General features: G+C 40.9%; 1 protein-coding gene across 1 annotated transcript; it reads left to right on the top strand.

Annotated features, from left to right (window-relative positions):
• Window positions 1-3229: 3229 nt before the first annotated feature.
• TMEM242 (transmembrane protein 242) lies at window positions 3230-22726 on the top strand (the record flags this gene model as incomplete). The annotated part of the gene is made up of 4 exons (XM_080616698.1): window positions 3230-3350; window positions 5007-5107; window positions 8670-8807; window positions 22628-22726. The coding sequence occupies 4 exons, from the start codon at window positions 3230-3232 to the stop codon at window positions 22724-22726; spliced, it is 459 nt and encodes a 152-aa protein (XP_080472824.1).
• Window positions 22727-24575: the final 1849 nt, after the last annotated feature.

Here is a 24575-nt window from a genome sequence, read left to right as displayed (position 1 = left end):
GCTGATTCTCCTCTGAAGGCCTAAATTGCAAGCTTGGTCCTCAAGTGAAACTCACCTTCAGTGGAGATGGCCAGGTATCACTGTGCATTCCTGCATGGAAGAGGAAGGGGAAGCAGCAGAGACCCAGGCCAGGACTGAAATGTTTTGCAGCATTATGTTAGCAAGTTTGCACACCGTGCTTTTATTTCTTGATAGAGCCACTTATTGGCAGCAATACAATGTGTCTGCAAATATTATAAAGATCTCGCAGGTAATCACAAAACAGTTTGGGTTGAAGGGACCTTAAAGATGATCTAGTTCCAATCCCCCTGCCATGGGCAGGGACACCTCACACCAGACCATGTCGCCCAAGGCTCTGTCCAACCTCGCCTTGAACATTGACAGGGATGGAGCACTTACCACTTCGGCAGCCTGTTCAGACTCCTCACCACCCTCATAGTAGAGAACTTCTTCCTAATGTCTCATCTAAATCTCCCCTCTTTCAGTTTAAAACTGTTGCCCCTTGTCCTGTTACTACATGGCCTTGTAAAAGGCATATTTAGAAGTGTATTTATGCAAACTTTTCTTTTGTATTTTTCTTAAATTTCTTTTCTTCTTTGTGCTCTTGCTTGTTCTCTTCCCACACTCCTCCCTCACCCATAGAGTAAAATTGTATGAACTTCCACAAGAGAAGCACCACGTCACCTATTTTTCATTAAAACCTAGGGGTTGATGTAGAAATCCTAACCATAACTTCAGCATCACCGTGGAGACTTACACATACTTTGAAGTGGAAAACTTTGATTGCCTCTCACCATCTGCTTTTGGCTCATTGTATTTTTTGTAATAAACCTGGAAGCCCACAGTTGGGAGCCCACCATGCTCAAGTGCTTCTCTGTGAAGCTCAGGGCACCCTGGCTATTGCAGACCCCTACAGAAAGCAAACTTGTACACATTGCCTGAGCCTGGTCAGATGGGTACCATCACTTTGTCCAAATTCTAAGCTACAACAGCGCAGACTCATGGTCAAATTAAACGAGTAAAAGTACTTTTCAATTCTGCCATCGCCTATATAACCTACTTAGTTGCATACACATTTTCAAGCCCTCCTTTTATGAAGATTTGGATGTTTGATATCAGAATCATTTAAATCTGTCTTTCAAACAAATGTGTACGCTTTTAGGAAAACATAACTGGATTATAGAAGATAACTGGTTAATTCTCAGTAGCCACAAGTAGATGAGTACAGTGCACGTGTATTGTAACAGCGACAGAGAAGGAATAATGACAGAAAATGCAAGGCTTTTGGGGGATGTATACAGAAAAGGAGAGAAAGCCTTACATTATATTCAATTATACAAGAAGAGGTTAATATTGTAACTTAAATTGACTTGATTCTGCTGAACATCTTTCTTTCAAGTAGGACAATTTATTTTGCAATACTAAGAATTTCAAGTTACTCAGTAAGACAGAGTGGATTTCGTGGGGTTTATGCCCTACTTTTAAGTCTCTGTGAATGATTAATACAAACAGATCTTATCTGACTCTCAGATTCTTGTCATCATTCAAACCAGGCTTAAGTAACATCATTGTACCCTTTCCTTCTCTTTCTTTCTAGTTCTGGAGAAGATTTGAAAGAAAGTGATGTCTTGATTGATGTGAACTAAAAAAAACTATACTGAGAAGATAAACTCTAGGAATTTATAATCAAAGACATAAAAAATAGGTTATTATCTCACACAGCTCAAGGATTCTTCTAGCAGATGGAAACGGTGATCTTGACACAATTTACAATCAAAACCACGTGTGCTGCTGGTTACTTTCATGCATACTGGTAACATTTAAATACTTCGTATCATCATATGCACTTCTGCATGAAGATAAAATAAAAAGTAATTTCATCTGTGCATTTTTTCTATGACCACCTTTTCTAAGCTTTTCCAGGAGGTTTTATTGTTATTTGTGACAAAGTCTAATGCTATTCCAAAACCCACAGAGGTTTTTGGGGTGCTTTTGCCAAAGGAGGGAAGAAGGCTAGGAATCATTTAGGTGCTGTCCAGATGAGACAAAAGGAGTCAGTGATGATGAGTGAGCTACACAGCAGAGGTAATACCTCCTTCTTTTGCCATAACTGCTTCTTAACTGTGTAAGATTTTGTTTAACTGACACAGGACACGGACTATTAGGAAACAGCTTTAGATTGGTTTTCACAAGTATGGTGAACAGGAAGTTTCCCAAAATACTTAATTTTTGCCTAGCAACCCAAGCCCCTATAATCAGCCCCTTAGATACAGACTATAAATGATGATGAAAAGATACAAAGGAAGCTGGGGAAGAAACGCTTGATTTGGATTTATTTACATTCTTTGCTTGCTGTTGAAGTACTGACTGTTATAAATAAAAATATACTTTACCTGTCTGTCCTGATCAGTTACCATATTATTTGATAAAGGAACATATCCAACAGAGTGATAGGTAACTGCACAGCAATTTATATCCATCAGCAACAACTGAGAATTACTGTGGACAGACATAACAGAAAAAAGGAACAGACGGTTCTCGTTACTTTAGGATTCCATTCAGACAGAACTTAGACGTATATGAAAAGCTATTTACATAACTTGGGAAAATGAGAATTTTTAACTAAAATAGGTCCTTTAGAGCAACACCATTTGTAGGAATACAGCTTAGTAAAACTCACAGGAAGTAAGCATTTCTCACAGCTTTGTTTAGTGAAGTCTATAACGTTATCTGTCCCACAGATTTAAACAAAATCCCTCTTACTAGCCCGCGACAAAAGCCTTGATTTAAAAGAGACTTTGACAACTTCTGCCAATTTCTCCTCTGTGCTATCCGGGATCTTGAGGCCACTGGCTGAACGAGTTGAAATCTCCGGTGCCAGGGCCGCGAGTTGCCAGGGTAGCCCCGCCGCCCCGCCTCGGGCCACCGCGGTACCAGGCCCCGCCGGCGCCGCCGGGGCTCACAGATGAGCCGCACCTGCCTCAGTCGCGGCCAGCATCGCCCGGGGCAGCGTGCCCCATCCCCGCCGCCTGCTCCCCACCCTCCTTCGGTCTCGCTGGGGACTGCAGCACCTAGCCAGGCCCCCAGGGGTGGTGGCTTCCCAACACCGGCCGCGCGGCTGGGAAAGAAAAGCAGGAGGAAGAAAAGAGGCTGCGTGTCCCGGGCCAGCTCCGTTTTCCTTCCGGGTTGCGATGCCCAACCTCCTCCCAGTCCTCTCGCCCCCTGTGCCATGAGGGCGGCTGCCGGCAGGGATGCCCCGGAGGGCCCACTCGACCCAGGGCGTGAGCTGCCCTTGTCCCGGGGGGGCGGAAGCCATGCGGCGTCCCAGGACAAGCTCTTCTTAATCAAAGGTGCAGAAAGCGCTTTTCGTCTCCCCCCCTACGCCTGCACGGGTCAGGGACGAGCAGTAGCGGGTGCGGGAGCCCCGTGCTGCTTGTCCCGGCCGGTCGTGTTTCAGGGACAGCCCAGGCGGCGGCCATCAGAAGGGCGTTTCCGTGCCTTGGCCAATACGTCTCGGTGCAGTGAAGAAGCCCTTAGAACGCCGCCCGCCTTTTCCCTCCCCTTTAGCGGTAGTGGCACCTGTCGCCCCTCGGCCACCCGCCCCCGACACGGGGCCCAGACATGGGGCGACAAGGCGCCGGCCGCAACGGCGCTGCTGGGAGGGATCCGGGGGGCCCGGGGAGCGTGGGCCGAGTACGGGCCGGGGTCGGCAGCCACGGAGGGGAGCCTCCTGCCTCCCTCGCCCTGCAGTGCTGCGGTGGGGGGCTGAGGGCGGCGGTTGCCGGGATGCCCTGAGGGAGTAGGACCCGTTGGGAAAGAGGCGGCTCGTACAAGTTACAGGCAGCGCCGCGGGCCCCGAAAAGCAAACGAGCGGGTCTCCCGGGCTGGGCCCCAGCGGGGCGGCTGAGGCGGGGGCGCAGCCCGAGTCCCGCCGGTCGCACGCACCTGCGGAAGGCGGCAGCGAGCACACCGGCACTTACCGCCGCGGTCATCGCCGGCTGCTCGAGGGGCGCTGCGCGGCCTACGCACGCCCCCTGGCGGAGCGGAGGCCGAGGCTCCTCCCGCGCACGGTGATGAGGTCCTGCTGCTCCCAGGCAGAAGAGGTACTTCATAGGTTGCACAGCAAGGTTCTCCAGCACAGTAACAGGACAAGTGTTAAATAGTGCAGCCTCACACAGGCATGTTTGCTTCTTGCTTCCTATTCAGGCCATTTTTGTAATTACCTAACTGGTATTAGGAAAGGGAGAACAGGCTGGGTACCAGTAGTTGCAAAGAAAGAACCTGTACACCACCCCCTCCCAATTTTGTCAGTTGTACTGTGACTCAGATGGTTTTGTACAGTGCACTCAGTCTTTGTAACAAGCCCTTTTCTTAAAAGTGGGCAGCTACGTGTGCCCATGACACAAGAACTGGAAGGGATCAAAGGACCCCAAATGACTTTGGAAGCATTCTGAAAGAATGGATAAGTGAGGAATCCTTTCTGTCTTGGGAAAACTGCTGGTTACGTCTTTTTTTTTTTTCTTTTTTTTTTTTTTTCGTGGAGCATTGGAACATAAACCAGAGAAAGCTGAAGAACAAGTGTTGCTGATGGAATGGTCACAGAGGTACTGGGTACTGGTAGGTTTTCAGGTGAAGGGTGATGCATAGCATTCTCACAAGAGAATTTTAGTAGCCTGGCTCTGCAGTGAGAGAAATTCTGAAGTACTGTGAGAAGGCATCATGGCATTTGAATGATTTCTCTGTGTGTGTTTGGCTTGAAAATACACTCGCCATTAGTTTTCGAAACGCTGTAATTCATAGAATCAATGCTGTCTGGCTTTCTTGCCATATTGGGTTAATGGAAACAATGTAGACAACTGTGCCTTTCCCTTCAGCATATACTGACAGATCTTAACTTTTCAGATTTTAATTCCCAGACAGGTTTGGGTTTGTGGCTTGGTTGAGCTCCTTTTCCTCCCCTGAAGAATCAAAATATTTATTTTTATTTTTTAAACTTTTCGTGGCAGGTGGAATTTTTCTGGGTACCGTTGCTACTGCAGGAATGATAGCAGGTTTTGGCACCACACTTGCCATGGCAAAAAAGAAGAACCCAGACTGGTTCAGTAAGGTTTGTTCCTTTTAAACTATTTTCCAATTGTCCTATGCAGGAAATAAGAATGCATCAGACGCTTTATAGAAATGTTGATACATGTCAAGTTTTGTTGTACAAAATTGATGGTAAGAGCACTGGACGTAATGGAAGTCAGTAGGGGTAGGATTAACTTAAAAATCCATTCAGAGTTGGCACTGCTAAATACTTAAGTACTTGAGATTAGTTGACATGCATAAAGCTTATGCTGTTTGTTGGAATCATTACTGCTGCTGCAGAATGTAATGGAATTGATGGCCTGTCTTGACTGCACACTGTCTTGACACTCTTTAGTCATGAGCCTGTATCGCCTTGGTGGTCCAGTTCACCATGTGGTCTCACAATACTGCAACGAATCGGGAAGTGAGGTAACTGTGCTAAGGATGGGAATGAGGAGGTAGAAAGCCTGTAAGATGTGGAATATGGAAGTGAAATAATTTAGTCAAAATTCAGGCTCTGCCCTCCCTTCCCACCACTTAAAGGGACTGATGAAGTGAGCAGTGGCTTGATACTATGAAATCTGATGGCCAAAAATAATCTGATCTCATGCAATTGCTAAAGGATTTACCTGAACATGTGAAGAAAAAGACTGCAAAGCAAAACTAGCAACTACTCTTGTACTGAAATTGCACCTACTGCACCTCCTCAATCGTAGTGAGGTAAAATAAATATGAGCATATGTAGGACTGGCCTCCAAATTGACTTGAAACTGAGATCATGTGTTCCTGTTCAGTGATGAACCACTGCAGAAACCTTCAGTTAAGAAATTACTGGGGGTGGTGGTATAATTAAGTGCTCAGATGCAGCAGCTTATGTCCAGTTTTACCAAATGCTGAATTTTACAATGGGTCAGGTCATACAAAACAGTGAACATGCGGAGTACAATCAACCAAAACACTTGAACACACCATTTATTTTAGGCACTGCTTCCTTTTAGACACACTCGTACCCGCAAGGGGATAGCTACAGGATTGAGGCCTGTGTCTGAAAAAAACCACTGTCATTTCTCCTTCTCCCACTTCCTGCTTATATCCTCCAGAAAGAAAAAAAAAAAGGAGGGGAGGGGGGGAAAGCAAATATTTTGGTGATCAACTCATTCTGCCCTATATTTTCCTGGCCTGGTTTTTAGAAAGACTCAAGTATTGTTTAATAGCTTGTTTTTAAAGTGTTGCTTAAAAAAAAAAATAGGAGCAGTAATGAAGAGAAAACAATCTGTGCACAGAATAATGGGCTCATGGATAAAACTCAGTTCTCTTAAAAATGTTCTTTTATTGGTGACATCTTTTTCTTCCACACTGCTGTTGTCTTTTAAAATTTTATGGCGTTTCATTATTCAGCTTGCTTGATGCCCTGAACAGCATATCTGATCATCATATAATAAACTGTCTTGTTTACAGAATTCCTTCTCTGTGTACCCTGAGGAATCAGCCTGTGACTGAATGCTGTCAGTAAAAACAAATCAATTGTTTCCACTTGCCACTCTTTTTCTGGGGCAATCAAGCATTTAAATAGTATTCAGGCGTGCTTTATTTTTTTTCCCCAGCAATTTTCACAGATAATGGCTCCTATTTAAAGATGCTGTGTAGAGGATACTTTTGTCTATTCATTTCCCATCTTCCAAATGGGAGAAATTTGCCTGCATGTTGTTATATACAGTTAGACTATGGAAGCAGGAAAAATGTCAGAAACAATCATCAACATTTTAAATCTACTCAAAGCAGTCTCTGCTGAAAGAGTTATGAAAGTTCATTAGCTGTGGTAAGGAAATTAATAGGACCCGGTATAATAGCGTGACTAGAGATCTCTGTGTCCTTGTTCATGTATGTATATGCTTATTGACTGTAGTTTTGTTAACAGCTTTCACTTTGGGATGTCCAAATCGCAATAAATAAGGATCAAGATGCATTTTGCTTGTGCCGTTTGCAAGTGTGTATTTGTCCTTGGATAACTGTGCCTATAGCTAACTGCTAAGAAAAAGTGTTAATGATGAGGACTGTCTGAGGGTCATTTTAACATTTTGATAAATACAAAGCCAAGAGGAAAAAAAACCCTACTGGTGCTATTTCACTGACCAAATACCACAGTGATAGGCACTGCAGATATTTAATTATATCAAAGAAGAAAAGGAACCATTAAAAAAACCCCAGTCTTTTAAAGCAAGAATGCAAAAACTTTTTTTTATCCCACTTTTTGTGATGAGTAGAAAAATGCAGCTCTTTGGCATGCTTTGGAGGAAATTCTTTTTTTGATCCTCAAGTTAATTTCACTTTCCAGTATTTTAGACTATAAATGAAATAATTCCTTATTGAATATATTTGTATGGTTGCAGCCTCATTTATGTTTAGCTCTGTTTTTTTATCCTGAGATACCCAGTAAGTAAGTAGGACTGCTCAGTTGTGTAAGGACCATAGATGACAGTCTTCGACAGTTACCAACTGAAATCTGTATTTCTATGTGAAGAATTGAACAGTGATCCTTTGTGGAAATAAAATAAACTCTTCGGCTGACATTTACCGATGTCTGACTTGCTGCTGTTGTGGGCTACACAGATTGAAGCTGTCCTGCACCGAATAGGTACAGCAAGGTGGGAATTGTGAGATGAAAACAGCTGGCTATCGGTGAATTGGTTGATGTCAGCCAGCATGTGGTTTATGCCCTTGGTAGCTGCAATGTGCTGTGACAGAGAAGGTTTCATATGGTTGTGACCCTATCGTGACTGAGGCTCCATTCCTCTTGGCCTGAGGTTGCCTTTACCAAGGGACAGTGTTTTGTGTTTTCAGGACATGTCTCATAGCATGCTCTTTTGCAGCACTATCTTAACAACTGGTTAAAACCGCCTGCTCTTGTTTCTGTCAAAAATGAGAAGTATGGAGCCTGCAGAGCATTTTCTGTGTTGCCACGTGGTGAATTCTGCAGGGGAATGCGTTCATCATGGTTGTTTGCTCTTTACAAAATTTTAAATACTACTACTGTAGTTTCCTATAATTTTGAATACTACTACTAGTTTCCAGAGCTCTTTGAGTTGTAGACCTTCAAAATACCAGTCACTGTTATACCTTGTGTCCAGCTGAAACCTACTCAGATTCGTTCCACCAGTTTCCTAATCTGCTGTTTCAGGACTGCAGATAAAGACCTGTAGGCCCGTGGTTGCCTCCCACCCATACCCCACTAAGAACAAGTACCAAAATCAGTGATTGATGTACAGTGATTATGTTCTGACATCACTGGAATAAGGGCTTGTGACAGCTATTTTGACTGGTGGGACAGCTGAGTGTCAGATTCTTGTGCCCATGAAACAGTTGACTTCAGCATTTCTGGGTAATAAAAATCATACCCAAGTGGTAGTGGCAACCATGAAAACTGTTCCTGATGGGAAGCCAGCTCATCCACCCCCTTGCTTGGCTCTTTGGGTCTGCTGGCAGCCATAACACCAGTACAGCTGGCAAGTAGGGAGAAATTCTAGATTGCTAAATTAACATTCTTAGTTCTTTTTTTCAGTTATTGTTCACTATGTCTTAATCACTTTCATTTTTGGTTCTAGGGGATTACTGCCACAGCTACATTACCGGAGAGCGGTTCATCACTGGCTTTACGAGCCCTAGGATGGGGCTCACTGTATGCGTGGTGTGGAGTTGGATTGCTAAGTTTTGCCATCTGGAAGGCTCTGGGTGTGCACAGTGTGAGTAGCAAGTATAGTCCCCTCAAACACTGTATTTTCCCTTGGGTAATGGATCTTGGGGTGGCATCGCTATATGCTTCAGCCTGGGAGTCACATCTTCCTTCACCATGCATAGAGTGTAGAGTGCTTGCACACAGGGACGGTGAAAAACAGGATGCTGTGGGAAGAGACAATTTGGGGGTGAACAGTTTTGTCCTGCTAATGTTTATTTGCACAGATGTTTCAGATACTTCACAAAAGAGCCAGTTTTCTATTTAGAGACTAATACAGTAGCTACAACTTCTTTGCTAACTGAATTGAAGGCTACCCCCTGAATCCTAACTTTACAGCAGTCAGGTTTTTTGTCCAAATCCCACTTTTTTGTGTCAGGGCACTGGGGACATAAAAAAAAGAGAGGAAACCAGCTTGCTTTTTAGTGTGTTTCTGGAAGGGTCAAGAGGGCAGCAGATTTGAGTTTCATGTGCAGTAGAGTGATGTTCCATGACATGCCACATCAAGGCAAAGAAACTGGGGAAGCAGCTATACGTCCCAAGAGGTTAAGGCTATCTTTAGTAAATTGCTTACATTCCAGTGTTTCACAGTGGGGAGCGTGAACACTGAAGTTCATGTAATCATTTTTGTTTGCGCCTAGTAACGAGCCACGACTTAAGAGTCCCCTGCAGCGATAAGTTTGGCAGAGCTGTCTGCATCCTAGGACTAGGAATGAATAGACTTCCTTTACCTTCCATGGCAAATTATTTATCTGTTCAGCAGTGAGCAAAACTAGAAGGAAGAAGATAGATACTACTTCATCCCAGTACTGTTCTCATTATACCTTTATTCAAGTTCTCATTTCTTGTTTTCTGTTCTGATGTATCCGGTAAGTTATGACTTGGGTCCCAACATACAGCACTACACAGTCGCTCATTCCTTAGTTTCCAATGCTGATTCTCAATAGGAGCCAGTAAAGGAAGGCAGAACACCAAAAAAGCATAGCAGGACATAGGAGGCAGCTACAACACACTTTGTTTCAACTCAAGTCCTCCTTGTGAGGCTGTTATGGAATGGCAGAGAAGGGGAGGAAGAGTGGGAGTACCAGTTTGTACTCTGCATGCTGAGCTACTCAGTTTTGTCAGTTAAATCACCAGCTAAAAGAATCCATTTCACACTATGCTGCAAATTCTTATTTTCAATCTGTCAAAGTACTTCTGGTCCTGCCAAAGGACAGCAGAGTCTGACCCTAGTCTGCAATGTACATTAGCTGTTTCTCAGTAAGCTTAATTTTTACTTCCTTGAGAGTTACTGGCCTAGACCCACAGTTGCCTGTCCCTGTGAGGCTGCTTTCCTTGAGAACATCTGTGTAAGCTTGAGATGGCCAAGACCCATGATGTGTCAGAGACTGATGGGGCTTCTGGTTACCTGACAGCAATGGGGTCTTGTCTCAGAAGCGTACAGCACATTGCAGGGCATTTTAAAGACTCATCGAAAGTTCCTACTCAGGAAGCTGCACCTTACTGTATTCTGTGTTGTGTTAGTGTTGAAAGGAGTTGTGGAAAACTGTATTTTAAGAGTCTCTAGCAAATGCCTGTTGGCATTGGTTTCTGTTGCGGAGTGCTTACGTTTCGCCGTAGTGGACACCAAGAACTGCAGATGCCAAAGGAAGCATATTCCTGTCAAGAGACCGTCTCTGCACAGGATTTTGAACAGCATTCTGCTCTCCGATGGCATACTGCCTTCACTACAGACTTGTAAATTCCCACTGCAGAAAGGAAACATGTACAATGGTGCTACTCATTATTGCAAAATCAAAAATTAGCAATTTGTAAGTTTCCTGTGACACATGCATTTTTCCTGGTTTACTGTCTGTTAAATCAAGTATAAACATGTTGAAAATTGCTGGAGGTACAAAAGCAGCAATATCTTAAAAATGCAATATTCTGACCAAAGCAAAGAGGCTCATTAGCATTCACAATATACTTCTAGAATAAGTCATCTTTGATTTTTGATTGGGTTTGACACTTTTTGCATGCTGCTTTAACACAACACTCAGGAGCAAACACTGACTGTTGAAAGACAGTATTTTTTGTGCTTAAATATCATCTTCCTGAGCAGTTGAGATTAAATAAGGGGTTGTAAGCTGGGTGGTACATCATTAGTTCTGGACTCTTAGACATATGCTCATTTTAAGAAGGGCAGTTTATTTATTTTCCTACTTCAGGGGAACATTGAGATACTTTTGAAAATTCTTAATTGCTATCATGTAAGCAGAGATAATTAACATTCAGACAAACTACTGATTTTTAAGAACAGATATTAGATGCATATGTTGTGTCTAATAGTTATTAGATACCCACAAAAATAAATGTTATTTTTGGGAAACTCTTTACTGAAGTTATCACTGAGTGAAAGTTTCTTTCCATATAAACTGTTGTGACCACAGAAGACAACACAGATTTTATACTAAACTCAGCATTTTCAAATGAACATTTTAATTTTAATTAAGCATTTTACAAAGAGGCTCTTGCAGATTTACCTGGATAAAAATGTCTTGACTCTTCAGCGTGACCAAGTGCTGTGAGTTCATTTGCCCTGTAGTGCATGTAGGTTCCCCAGTGCCTATAGAAATTCAAGTTACAATTTCAAACCTAGCATCAGGTATCAGGATTTCAAAGCTATGAGCTTAAGATGGGCTTCAGCCTCTGAAAGTATTATACCGTGTGTGACCAGAGGGTAGACTTTACTCATTTTGATGCTGGGAATCTGTTTGAACTTAGTAACTAAAGCTGTGGCAGCTGGGCAAAGAGAAGAGGGGGTTCTGCCCAGCCTCTTCACCTTGCTGCCTGTAACAGTAACCAGCTGCCTTTGGGACCTGCTGATTAGTGATCTGGACCTGCTGGGCAGCAGCTTAATTTGTTTAAGAGCTACTGGTAATATTGATAACATTACTGACATCTAATACAGTCTCTCAAGATTAAATTGTTCCTCTATTAAATCGTTAAGGATAATAAACTTCTAATTGTAAGCACCGCATATGTTTCATTTTGCAAACAAGAAAGCTGCTTCTGTTCCCTTCATACATTAACTCCAGCACATTCTGAAAGTCATTGCCAACTCAGTCCGTGTGACTGTCTTGGTGAGATCACAGAGAGTAAAGGACTGACCTTCACTTGCAGAGTTTGGAGGGGAGTTCTGAGTCAAGTAAGACTGAGTTGCTAAGTGTTGTTTAGTGCCTCCTGTCACCTCCAGGAGTAAAATACAAGAAGCTGCAGTAAAATCAGGAAAATCAACCGTGATGGTTTGGCAGGAATCACACCGAAGGGAGTAAAATTGCTAGATGTTGAAGTGTAGCTGCTCTTGACCAGGAAAGCCACTGAGCAGCTCCCCTACTGCCTGGCCAGCCGCCGGTGGCTTTACAGAAGGGGGACAGCAAAGGTCGTTTGTGAATTTGAAGTGCAGTGAAAGCTATACTCGGCCCTCTTTGTGCTTTGAACTCTGCTCCCGTTGCCCATGCACTGCTTTGAAATGATGGACTATTCAGTTGGTGTGGCAGAATTGCCCTAACCCTTTACCTCCGCGTTCCTGGCGTAGATCCGTTGTGGTCGTAGTTGTGTCCGCAGGAGGCGGTGAGCGCCTCCCGCACACCTGAGAGGGCAGAACTAGCACAGCCAGCTGCTGCTACCATTATTTCTGGTGGGGGTTTGGGGGGGAAGGAAGGGAAAGATCCGGTATGACTTCTCCGCTGCAGAGCGCCGGTCAGTTCTATCCCGTCCCCGGGCCGGGAAAAGGCAGGGATGGTCTTTGCTACCCCGCAGCGACCCCAGCTGGCCTCGGCGAGAGTGGCAGCGCAAGCGCAGCCTCCACAGGAAACGGCCCCGGTTATTGTTCACGTTGACGGGATAAGTGGGTTTAAACATCTTGTAACGTCTTTAATCTTTTTATAGCGAGCGGGGGATGCATTAGTGCACTAGTAGCCAAAGGTGTTGCCGTTAGGTGGAGCGCCGAAGAATCGTTTTGTATGGTATTACCATGCAAATAATGGCATTACGGCATTACTGTTACCAAAATGTTGTGATTTTTAACGTTCAGGGATTTGTTTCCTAGGAGCATGAGTTATCAACAGGACAGCGAGTGATTGATAAAATCATGTATTACCCTAAACTTTGTGACTCTTTAAATGATCTTATCACTACTTACAAAGAGATAAAACGACAAGAGCAAACTTGATGAGTTATAGTTGCTGTAATTAATCTGTGTTGTCATTCGGAAGCAGCATCGCGATTGCTCAGCAGTTTGTGACGTGAAAAAAAACCTGAAGGGGTAGTTCAGTACACCTCATCCTTACACCTTCTGAGACAGCCTGTTTGTCATGGAAGCAAGTCGTTGCCAACATCTGTTCCAGACACTGAGGTGCTGCACCAGCTTTGGTGATACGAGACTTTTATTAATCTTTGTGGTTTATTGTTTTTTTAATACAGTGCTGTGGCAGTGCCTACTTCCAGCTCTTAAGTGGCTTTATTGTTAAAAGTGGTTCCTTGTAGCTTTACAGGCTGCTGCTTTTTATGCCAGCATGAAAACCCAGGGGTGATAGTAGGTAACTGATCTTTCTGTCTTGGTAAGGGATATAAAACGTTTTATGCTCTCTCAGGTAGGGTTGTTAGTATCCCCCGACTGCAGGTGCCACTGTTGTATTCTGAGGACAGGCTGTTAAGGAATAAACCCTACTAAATTCCAGTCAGCTCTTAATCCTAAACAGAGAAGTGACAGATCAGTGAGTACTTGGTTTGGTAATGGTTTAAGTCCTATTTTTCAGTAATTGAAAAGAGAAATCATTATTTTCAGAACCTAAGAGATGGTGCTTACCTAGTTTTACATTGTTCCTCTTGCAGAAAATAACAAGCTGTCAGTAATAGTCAGACTTCTAAAACTTGCTTCCTGGAGTCTGTTAGGAAAATATTTAAAGTCAGTCTACTTTTGATTACCTCTGAGCACAGAACCTCTGTCTATATTAGCGAGTGTCATCAACCAGCAGCGCTGGGGCACTGAAGCAATTGGGACTGAGGACCTGACACCTGCAACCATGCTGAGGGATTTTTAAAACTTGGACTGCCTCTGGCCTTGCCCCATGGCTTGCATGTCTGCCTGCAGCTGGAGTAGGTTATGTGACATCTTAGAATGTCCCTTCAGCTTTGCATCACCTTAAAGAAACACAGTTCATTCATTTTGAGACTGTTCAGCAGGGCACAAACCTGTGCTCAGTAAGCAGGACAACTGGGAGGTTTGCTTCCAGAGAGCACTCCTGATCTGAACCCACAGCTCATCCAGGCACACCCGCAGCTGCCTTCTCTGACACACTTTGTAGAAGGTCATGTGCAATGTTAGGCATAAGCTTAATAGTTGTCATCTGGCTTGAAACAAAATGGCTCCATCATTTTAAATGAGTGTATTTGCTATTTAAGAACTTTCACATTGTGTTCTATGACAGTGCCTTCCATGGTTTTGAGCTTGCAACCACAGAACTCTGTAGCTAGCAGCTCCTGGTGCAGTTGCCTGACTGCTGATGTGAAACACAGATGCATTGAAATAAATTTTGTAGAAAAGAATGAGTTTGGCCAATTTAACATTATTTTTTTAAGTTGAATAGTAGTTTAAACATCCTGTTTCAGTATTCTTCATATGAAATGCTCAATGAAGTTTCAAATTTTCAATTGAAGAATAAATGGTGTTTCACTAAAAAAAAATTAAGAGTAACAAATTAAAAATGATCTTAAACCTGCAGTTAAAGTTCACCTAACCAACTATTTTTATGGGAGTTTCCAAAAATCAAACTTTCCTTATTTAATTTACCTATTCTACAAATGTTATGATGCACCACACCTTTTTGTTGCTTGGAAAAATGTTAGTTTTGCAATTTTCTGGAAGTTACAGTTGAGTTGTAAACCCTTGTTTTAAATAAGCAGGGTTTTGTTTCTTGTGAAACTTGCAGCTATACAATACTTGACAGGTATTAAAGCATATCTGTGAATGCCTGATGGTTTTCTTTTTCTTTTTTTTATAACTGTCAGCAATTATGAGCCTACTGTTAAAGGCAAAACAATGCCTCTTAGCCCTAGTAGACTGAAGCATACAATTAACAAATGAGATAAATGATGCTTTAAAAGCCCTTTTGCTCTTCATGCCCTCAGTAAATTAGGTTTTATTTCCTCAGAAATAGAAGTCTTCTTTCTCCCATAGGAAAAAGGCCAGGGTGATTCATATGAAGGTTTGTGAAATTCTGACTGTTGCTGCCACATCTGTTCCATGGAAAGCTGGAGAAACAGTGAGAATTACTCAGCAATTTGTGACTAATATAGTTACAAAATACTAGTTTGTCATTTTTTTGGTGACTTCTAATGAAATATCCTTGTTTTCACTGATCTTAACTTTAAAATGTTGACTGTCTAAAACAACTGTGCAGCTGTAAAGAGACATTTAAAACAATTAAAAGCAATACCAGACAGTATAGGCTGGCCATGGTGGTGTTGGTAAGGACATTTCTCAGGCAGGCTGCTTTTCTCTAGGGGAAATCTAACCTCTAAATCACCACTTTAAGCATAAAAAGAATATCATTCCCTTGCTTATTTTGAGATATACTTAATATAATTTCATGAGACTAGTCATAGGTACAGTATAAATGCAAAGTAGTATTTGCTTTAAGGATGGATTCATTAAAATATATTAAAATTAAAAAGAGAACATGGAGACAGTCTTAAAAAATTGTTGGGTTTGGTATCTGTAAATAGAACTAAGATCTATAGATCTCAGTCATGTATAGGCATAGTGCAGTGACTGAAATTTTTATGCTATTTGTTATAAATGCTATTTTTATGCTATTTGTCATAAATGAACAAATATTGCTATAAAAGCAGTACAACTCCTAGAATCGAGTAATTCCTAGATTTTTATGTTGTTATTAGTTTTTAATTATAGTTGTATTCAATCATCACCCAAGTACTATTCATGAAGTTTCTATTCGTTATCAGGCTTATGTTTGACTGCATGACAAAAACGTATCTTTTCCTTGCTATTTCACGATCATATATTTCCATAAAAATCAGATCTGCCCTTTTTTTAACATTCTTTTATTTCTCCCAGTACTTACTTAAGTTCAAGCTCTTAAAAGAATAGAGTGCTAGTCCAAGTTAGCACTTCCCCGTCCTGTTAATACAGGGGTTTCAGTACTACTTATATTGCCTAGTTAGTTTGTTGTGGAGAAGACTTGCTTCCACACATATGCACTGCTAGTATTTTATCCATGAAGTAGAGAATAAAAAAAAAATAACCTATGAACTTCACTGTATACTTGATAGGGCAGAATGCTTATTCAAGGAATAAGGTCATCATTTTTCTACTGCTACATCTGCTTTATGAATAGGGACAGCTGTAAGTAAGTATTTCAAGAATATGGGAAGACTGTAACTGTAGCTGTCTTGAGGGATTACTCTGCTGTGTCTTAGGAGGGACTCATAGCTGTTAACTGCCACCAGCCTGTTAAGAAGCTAGAAAGAACAAAACCATGTTCAGCCTGTGGTCTGAAATTGCCTGTGGAGGAGTTCCATGTCGCCATAAGCAGATGAGCAGGTGTGATTCAATTCTCGGTTGCGTGTAGCTGTGAACTATATGTATACAACTGAAATCTGAATAAGAGCTTATCTGGTAGGTGCAAATTATTCATGCTGCATCTTGGTCCCATGGGATTTTCCTGTGCTTCATTAAGTGGGGTGGTATAGCCATGCTTGTCTTGCCCTTCTGTGGTTCAAGAGCCCAGCTGCTCTGCTTGCCTGCAGGCACCCAGCCATCCCTGCCTGGCTCTGACAGGTTTCCCACATGGAGTTCAGCCCTGGTCATGGCATTGAGGTTTATACTTCGCTCAAAGAGTTTTGGTTTATTTAGACTTTTCGCAGCCATAAATTTCACTTGTGGATGATACATACACTGAATTCCTGGACATATAGAGGAAAAAGAACATTAAAAATTACAAAGGTTGCCTTTTTCAGGAACTGCCTGCTTGCAGACAGTTTGTGTTTTTAATTCAGATATCCAAATTACGGCACAGGAGAGTTTATAGAGTTGGGACACTAATCCTGAGATTTTGGGTCCATTAATCAACTTGCTTTATACATTTGAATATTTAACTATTTTTAATTACTTAATATTAATTTTTCAAATTGCCCAGGGTGACTAAGGAGCAATGACTAATACACCATAATAGACTGATTAATCATGTGGATGTCCTTTCCAGGCACCCAGATTTGAAAGTAAGATTCTGCAGAAATACATGGTGTGTTCCTCAGTGATTTCAAAAGTATTTCATTCTGTTTTTCTGCGTGGCGTGAAAGCGTTTTGCAACAAGATGGTATAATCCAAGCTTTGTGCCATTAATTTTATTTTGAAGCCAGCTGCAGCAGCACTGAAGTCAGTAAGAATCAGCTTGAGAGTGAGACACTGACTTCATCTACTTTGAGATATCATATACCACAAAAAACTTAAGTCCTAGGCATTTAATTTCAGAAGGATCAACATGGTAATGTATAATTTTTTTAAGGGTACTCCTGTATCTTTGAACTTTTTTTCAGATTGTGGTTTACAAAATGACTGTCTCGGTGTATATGAATTAATAGCTGTCTTTCTAATTGATCACAATTATCTAATCGCTTCCTTTTCTGTGTGCATTTTCAAAATAATATGGCCTTAAACCAGAACAGTTTTGTTTTCTTTAGGCTTTTCTACTGAGATGGCATCTTCTTTTTTTGATAGATATATATAAAGATACTTTCAAGCTACCAGTAATAATCCCACTTTTGGTGGGTCACATTTGCACAGAAATTAAACCAGACAAAGTGGAGCCAGTAAAATAAGTTTGTGATGTAGACCAGCTATCTTCCCATTTGTGAAATGCATTCATTTATGAATGGGTAACACAGCTCCTGCTTGCTTGGAAAAGTAATACGAGGAAAGTCTTTCATGTGTTTTATCTCTTCATGTGACCCAGTCATTGGAAAAGAGGCAGCCTGGCCCCTGTGCATTGGCAGCTCTCAGTAGTTCGCCAGTAATTTGAGACAGAATATGTAGTAACTGTGGGAGGCTACTACATATGTATAATGATCTGGGAGCTGTGACAGCTTCATTCTAAACAGCGACAGTCCTCTCCCCCTCTCCCTGTAAAGTTCACTTAGGTTATTTTCATGTTATTTTTCTTTTAAAAAGCACAGGACATGTTTTACCCAATTACACAGGATTTATAGGGATAAGTTTCTGGAAAAATATGGCTATGTGTTTGTTTAGTTCTAGGTGTTGTAAATGGCCTGCTGATTTCAAAGAGAGTAGTCAATGCTGCATAAGGTTAAGCATGTGTGTAAATCTCCATGGGATACGGGGTTAATATGAGCTCTTGACTTCTTTAGATGGTTTAACAAACTTCTGCTGCTGCTTTTCTCAATGCAAGCCTGAAACACTGGAATCAGCAAACAGGTTGTGCACAGCGTATTATGACAGTACAGCATAAGTCAGTTAAATATCAGGATGTATATTGCCAGCACTGACTCTCTGAGGGCCATTTTCATAGACCTGTAGTTGTGCATAATCCAAGCATTCATAATGCCTTTGCCAGTGAAGTGTAAGTTCTAAGAATAAGAACCAGAGCTCTATTTTCCATGCTTATTTTAGAGGTCAGCGTGCAGGCCGGCACAGGGTGACGTGCAGTGAGTGCCTGATTTTACACTTGAGAATCACCTTCAGCCAGCAGGCTGTTTGCTCTACTCTTCAAGTACTGCAAGGGGTCAGCGCTTGCCGTTTTCTACAAATAACTTGCTATTTCTGTCTGTGGACCTTGGTAATCATCTGCTAACAAGGGCAACAGCAATCATTTTAAGATTTGGGGAGAGGCAGCAAGAACACTCTTCGCTGATGCTTTTAGATCCAGGGCAGCCCATCTCATCTTTGTGCTTGTGAGAGGGAAGGTGGCTGAGGAGGACACACGGCATGTACGTACTGTATTCTGCTGCCAGTTGATATTCCAGTTCAGGGGATCTAACCTCATTTCATTTGCAAGCTAATGTAAGCAGTTCTTACTGGTATGAGTACTAAAATAGGAAACTAATAATTCCTAGAATCTGGGTTGGCCTATTATGAATGTCAGACATTAAAGAGAACATTTCTTCCTAAAACTTTCATTCTAGGATTCAAACAGACTCTTTTAGCCCCTCTTCCATTCATTTTAATATGAACGGCCATGTAAGTGCTCTCAGTAATAGTGCTATCCCAATTTTTGTGTGACATTCTGTCAACGATGTACATTAAAAAGAGATTATTAAATGGAAGATGCTTTTAGGTCCCCATATTTTTGCCATCTGAGGCAGGATCATTAGGTTAAGATAAGAAAATAACAGTGATCTGTAGCTATTACAGATTATTTAATGCAGTAAGGTAGATGATACCCTTTTAGAAAGAAGCCTGACAGAGGTAGAACAGTTACTGTAATTTATTTGGCAAGAAAAAACAGCATCAAGCTTTGCAATATCTGTGATAAAAATTAAATTCACTTGAGTGCTGTTCACTTCAGAGAGTTGCCCCAGGAAGAGAGCATGCTGGAATGTTAAGAAATGTGTTACAAATCATTCATATACCACTAGGTTCAGAAGCATCAGCTGAGGAAGTAGCCCATGATACTGAAGGTAGCAGAAAGAGGTAAAATACAAGCAGATTTTAGTGCTTGGTTTACTTCACTATTTTCATTTTCACAGTTGAACCAAGTACCCCAGTGTCAGTGCCACTGACAATAACAAAGAGGCAGCCATTTCAGTGAATTATTTCAAAGCATTCCAGTAGTCAGTACATAGCACATTAGCTTTCATAGTTATATTCATGCCTGTTGATTTAAGGCCACTTGCGCATGTGTTGTGGAATGTGGAGGAAATACAGGAGAAGATTTCCAGGAGAGGGGAGAAGAGACCTGCCAGGTGGCATGTGTACTAAAAAGAGAAGGCAAGGCAAGACAGATTCCTAATTGCAGCATTTCCCTCATCAAGAAGTGTGCTTGTCCCTGGAGAGGTAAAGACAAGGTCCCGATTCTTGCACATCAAGTGTGCAGTAGTAATAGAACATAAAGCTAGGTTCATCATCTTCACAAGAAGCTCACCACAGTGCATGAGGTGACTGGACAGTGGTAATCCCAATTCATTGAATGACAGCTAATTTACAAGCTTAGTGAACAAATATTTCCTTGACTACAAGGCTCTTCTGAAGTTGCAGTGGGCCTGGTACGATAATGTCAACCAGATGTCAACAAGAACAACACTGAGGCCAGTGTGGGTATCTTTGGAGTCCAAATTTAGTCCTAAATATATTAAATAGAGTTTGGCCAGTCAAGGCCTAGGATATTGAGCCAATAGTCTCTGACTGGAAGAGTCATAGAACGGTTTAGGGTTGAAAAGAACCTTAAGAGCAGCCTAAATTTTGATACTAGAACAGTTCCTAAGCAGGCAGACATTGTTACTAGGAGAGAAGGGAGAGGAACTCTGGATGTGGTTCCATTACATCAGAGAATAGGTATTTTTCAAAGTCTTCTCCATGCTTTTACTTTTTCTCACTTGCTTAGCGGCAAGTAGGCTTTAGAGGAGCTCTGAGTGAAGGGAGGACAGTGGCTCCTCCACCCCTCTCCTTTTTGAAGGCTCTGTGTAATTGCTTTTAGTTTTAATTTGGCTTTGTGTGTCCTCAGTGGAGTAACAGAGGTGCCCTGTAGGGCTTATAAGTCCATCATTTAAATTTGACACTAAAGAAATGTAGAAGTCTGAGTTTACAAACATCCAAAAAAATTACATTGTACCAGCTCATTAGCTGGTATAGAATGTTTTATTTCCAGCTATACCAACTGAGCTACAGCAGTTTACATCAGGTTAGGATCTGACCATTCCTGTGTTACTAAATACCCAGATAATACTTGAATGAGGTGAAAGAGTGGGAAGTTTTACTTCAGGAAGTAAGAAATGTTAAGTAAGTTGAGCACTTTCCACACATCAGAGAATTGGGGTAACTTGATTATAGAGGACTGGAAAAAACAGCTAAGCCAAAGCTCATAAAGCATTGCCTACTGTAAATACTTGTATTGAATTGTCAGCAATTGTTTAGTGTAATTTGGGCTGTTCCCCTATGTCAGCTCTGATACTGGTGTTTATTATTCTTTGAAATACTAACTGTTTATGACAGCTTTTTAGTCTTAAATAAGAAGCAAAAATACTAGTTTAGGAACAATTGTGGGTCACTGCCAAGATTTTTAAAAATCAAAACCAAATGATTTATAAAAACAGTTATCTGATCAGAATAAAATATAAAGCAGACAGTGAATTAATTTCTACAGAAGAACGCAATCAGGATAAAACAAAAGGATAATTGGGCTCTGAATTTTCCTCCTACTTTATATAATATGTATTTTTATTTGATTATCACCACCCATGCATTTTTACACAAAAACTTGATCTACAATGTTTTCATCCATCATTGTTAGTTATTGTGTTAGCAAAGGATTGGTAATTTCTTTGTAAATTGTTTCATTCTTTGTATCAGCTGTAACTTGAATAATTGCATTCCAGCATTATTTCTCTAAAGGAGTACCAGTTCTCTGTCAGAATTAGTTTTATGCAGGACTTGGAACAAAAAATGGCCCAGCAGTATTTGTAATAAATCTGGTGACTCAGATTTGAGTCACACACAAAGTGTGGGCATATAAGAGAAGATGCCTGTTTGTGGCTGGTTTAGAATATCTAGATTTCCTGGAACCTCTCCAGGACATACTGTCTAAGACAGCATTAGGTCTTCAAGAGGTCATTGCATCCAGTGTTTCAGTACCACATCCTCTCTCCTCTGCACGAGTGTCATAGGTTCTGTATAGCTTCCTAAATATAGCAGTCCAAAACTTCCCCTGTACATCCTGCTGTTTGTGTAACAGGATTTTTGTCGATTTGATTTTTTCATTCCTATCCTTTAAAAATATATTATATGTAAAAAAATATGTAAAAATATTGGAAGAAACCCACTAAATCTAAATATTATCTTTAAACAGAAGTGATTTTTTATGAAATTAAATTTCAGTTCTGCCAGAACTATTGAATCAGACATTGGTGATAAAATGGTTATTATAAATACAGATTTGGCAATTAGAATTAATGTATTGATATACAGAATATAAAACTAGCAAACTTCATCTTTCACAGCATTTTATTTTAGCAACAGTGAAAGCAGAGCTTGGTCCTATATATTGTTATGAATCTTGTTTCCCTTCCTACTAATGTATAAATCTGAACAACACTTGGTTGTCACCTCTATCCATATGGTGGGATAAACCTGAACTGTCAGAGCTGACCAGTATTTTTCCTTTAATCCTCATTTTGAAATCCTTGAATAAACCTGTTGAGCCTTTAATCCATTACCAGTGTAGAAAAAGGTGCTGCAGTGAAAATACTGGTACATTCTATGGGAGTAGTTTTCCCCCAGACAAAAGTGTGTGTGTGTGTGTGTGTGTGTGTTCATATAATAGCAGTGAATCACTCAGGCAAGTGGTCCAAATTAGGCACCCCAGGGTGATGTTTTAGAAGGTGGGATTGTTGTGGGTCCTTTTTTACTTTTTTTTACTTTGTTAGTTGAACCAACATAATGAGAGGGAAAGTCTTAATTTCCTGTTGTTTTTGAAGTCTTTTTACCTCTTTACCTCACACAGCTTATTTTGTGGAGTGAGACTGAGGTTCATGGTGCCACTTCATCTGCTCCTTATTAACAGTTAACTGATACTATTTTTTAAATTTCTTTTATAGATGAAAGAATTCAAAACTAAAATGCAGTCAATGTTTCCAGCAATTCCTAAAAATAGTGAGTCCACTGTTGAATGGGAAGACTTACTTAAATCCAAGTGAAAGACTCAGAGCCATTTGGAGATGTCTCTTTCAGCAAGAACAGGAGCTGAGGCCGCAGAAGTATCCCATCTGAAAAAGAGAGAAGAAAACTTGGAGTGAGCAAGTTACTGAATTCACTGATCCTGGGAATGTCGGTTAACATCTAGCAACAAGGGAATTAAAAACAAAACCAAGCAAAACAATTTGTGTTGTACTTCTCAGCATGCTTGGTATAGTTATTTTCTGAGGAAATGAACTCCCCAAGAGAAGTTGGATCCAATTTGGAAAAAAAGACTCTATTTTATGAAGACTTAAAGAAGAAATCGATCTTCAGTAGTAAATATAAGGACAAAAGCCCAGTAAACTCTTATTTCATCCTGTGTCTTACAGAAGTTTTATGAAATTTCTCTAGGACACGCAACAGTACTTTCAGTGACATGTACATATCCCATTAGGAACGTAACATCAAGTCCACTATAAGAGATCTGTTACTGAGACTGAAGGTAAAGCATACAGTGCACTTTTCCAAAAATAAAATGGATACTTAAATTTGCAACAGAGAAAGTATCTAAACCAAACTATTTCTTTGTGTCTGAAGAGAAAGTTTACAACATCCGATATGCTGGCAGTGACCTACTGAGCTCCTCTGTAGAGCATCAGAAGAGACCTCTACAAAGTGCACTGTTTTCTCAGTGTTAGCTTTTTTATTGGATCCCACAATAGTGAATCTGATAGTTTGCATAAAAGTTTCTACTGTATTTGTATAGCAACTTAAATTGTGGAAAAGGTATAAAATTATAAGACATACAGTGTGTCCTACACAGTATTTTCAGCTGAGAAAGTATATGGGCCAGGCTAATTTTTTTTGTATTTCACTGGTTCCTGTGGTTCTTCTACCTGGAGAAGCAATGTGACACTTTTGCACACTGCAGTAATCTCATAAAATGTGGGCATAAGGAGAATAATGTCTTACTCAAACATTGTATTTGCAGAACTGTAGATCTGTAAAAATGCGGAAATAATAAAAAGTAAATGCTATTAGTGAACAATCCTTTGTTGAATGCTCACTTATCAGGCTTTTTATTAATTGCACACTGCCCAATTAGTGAGTTGTCAGATTCAATGAAGTTGTCTTAAAGCCTGTCTTTTATGATTAAGTCTTTATATTCCTAGGAAAAAAACATTAAAAAAAGCTTTAAATGTTAGATGAATAATAGAGAGGTATGGTTTTCTTATGAAACATGACACTAAAGTAATATCTTTAAAGCGACTGAAGGGTAATAGTTGACATCTTTTCCGTAACTTGATGCTTGTAATACAATATTAAATAATTCTTGGTGAATACTGCCATCATATGCACATGAAAAATTGCACTATTATTTTCATACTTCTGTTAGGTTTTGTGCATGGTGATACCATATTGATTACGCTTATGCTTATGCTGAGTTACCAAGTTTAACAAGTAGCCATGTCATTAAAACTGGTCAAGTGCTGAACTGAAATAAATAGATGCAAATCACATGATGTCCGTAAGGTTGCCTACCTTTAGTTTCTAGGGTGGGGTTCAGGTCATCTGTCTTTATCTGGATTAAATGACTCACCTAAGTGAGCCATCCAAAGTTTCCTGCAGAGTCAGTGGAGAAAGACAGGACTGGCAGAGGGTTACCTGCACTGTACTAAAATGAATGGCTGCTTCTGGAACTGTACAAAGCATCTGACCTGACCTACCTGCTGGCTGCCTTTGAAAAGAGTTGCTCTACCTTTGCTTACCTCCCATCAGCACAGTAACTGCATGAGAACACAGTTGAGGATAAGAATGAATCGTTTCTGAGTGCTTTAGAACTTTGAGGGTTAGCAGTGCTAGTCCTGG

The sequence above is a fragment of the Psittacula echo genome (assembly GCF_963264785.1).
Source record: "Psittacula echo genome assembly, chromosome: 4".
NCBI lineage: Eukaryota > Metazoa > Chordata > Aves > Psittaciformes > Psittacidae > Psittacula > Psittacula echo.
The sequence above is the reverse complement of the archived record's forward strand: the minus strand, read 5'-3'. Positions and strand labels throughout refer to the sequence as shown.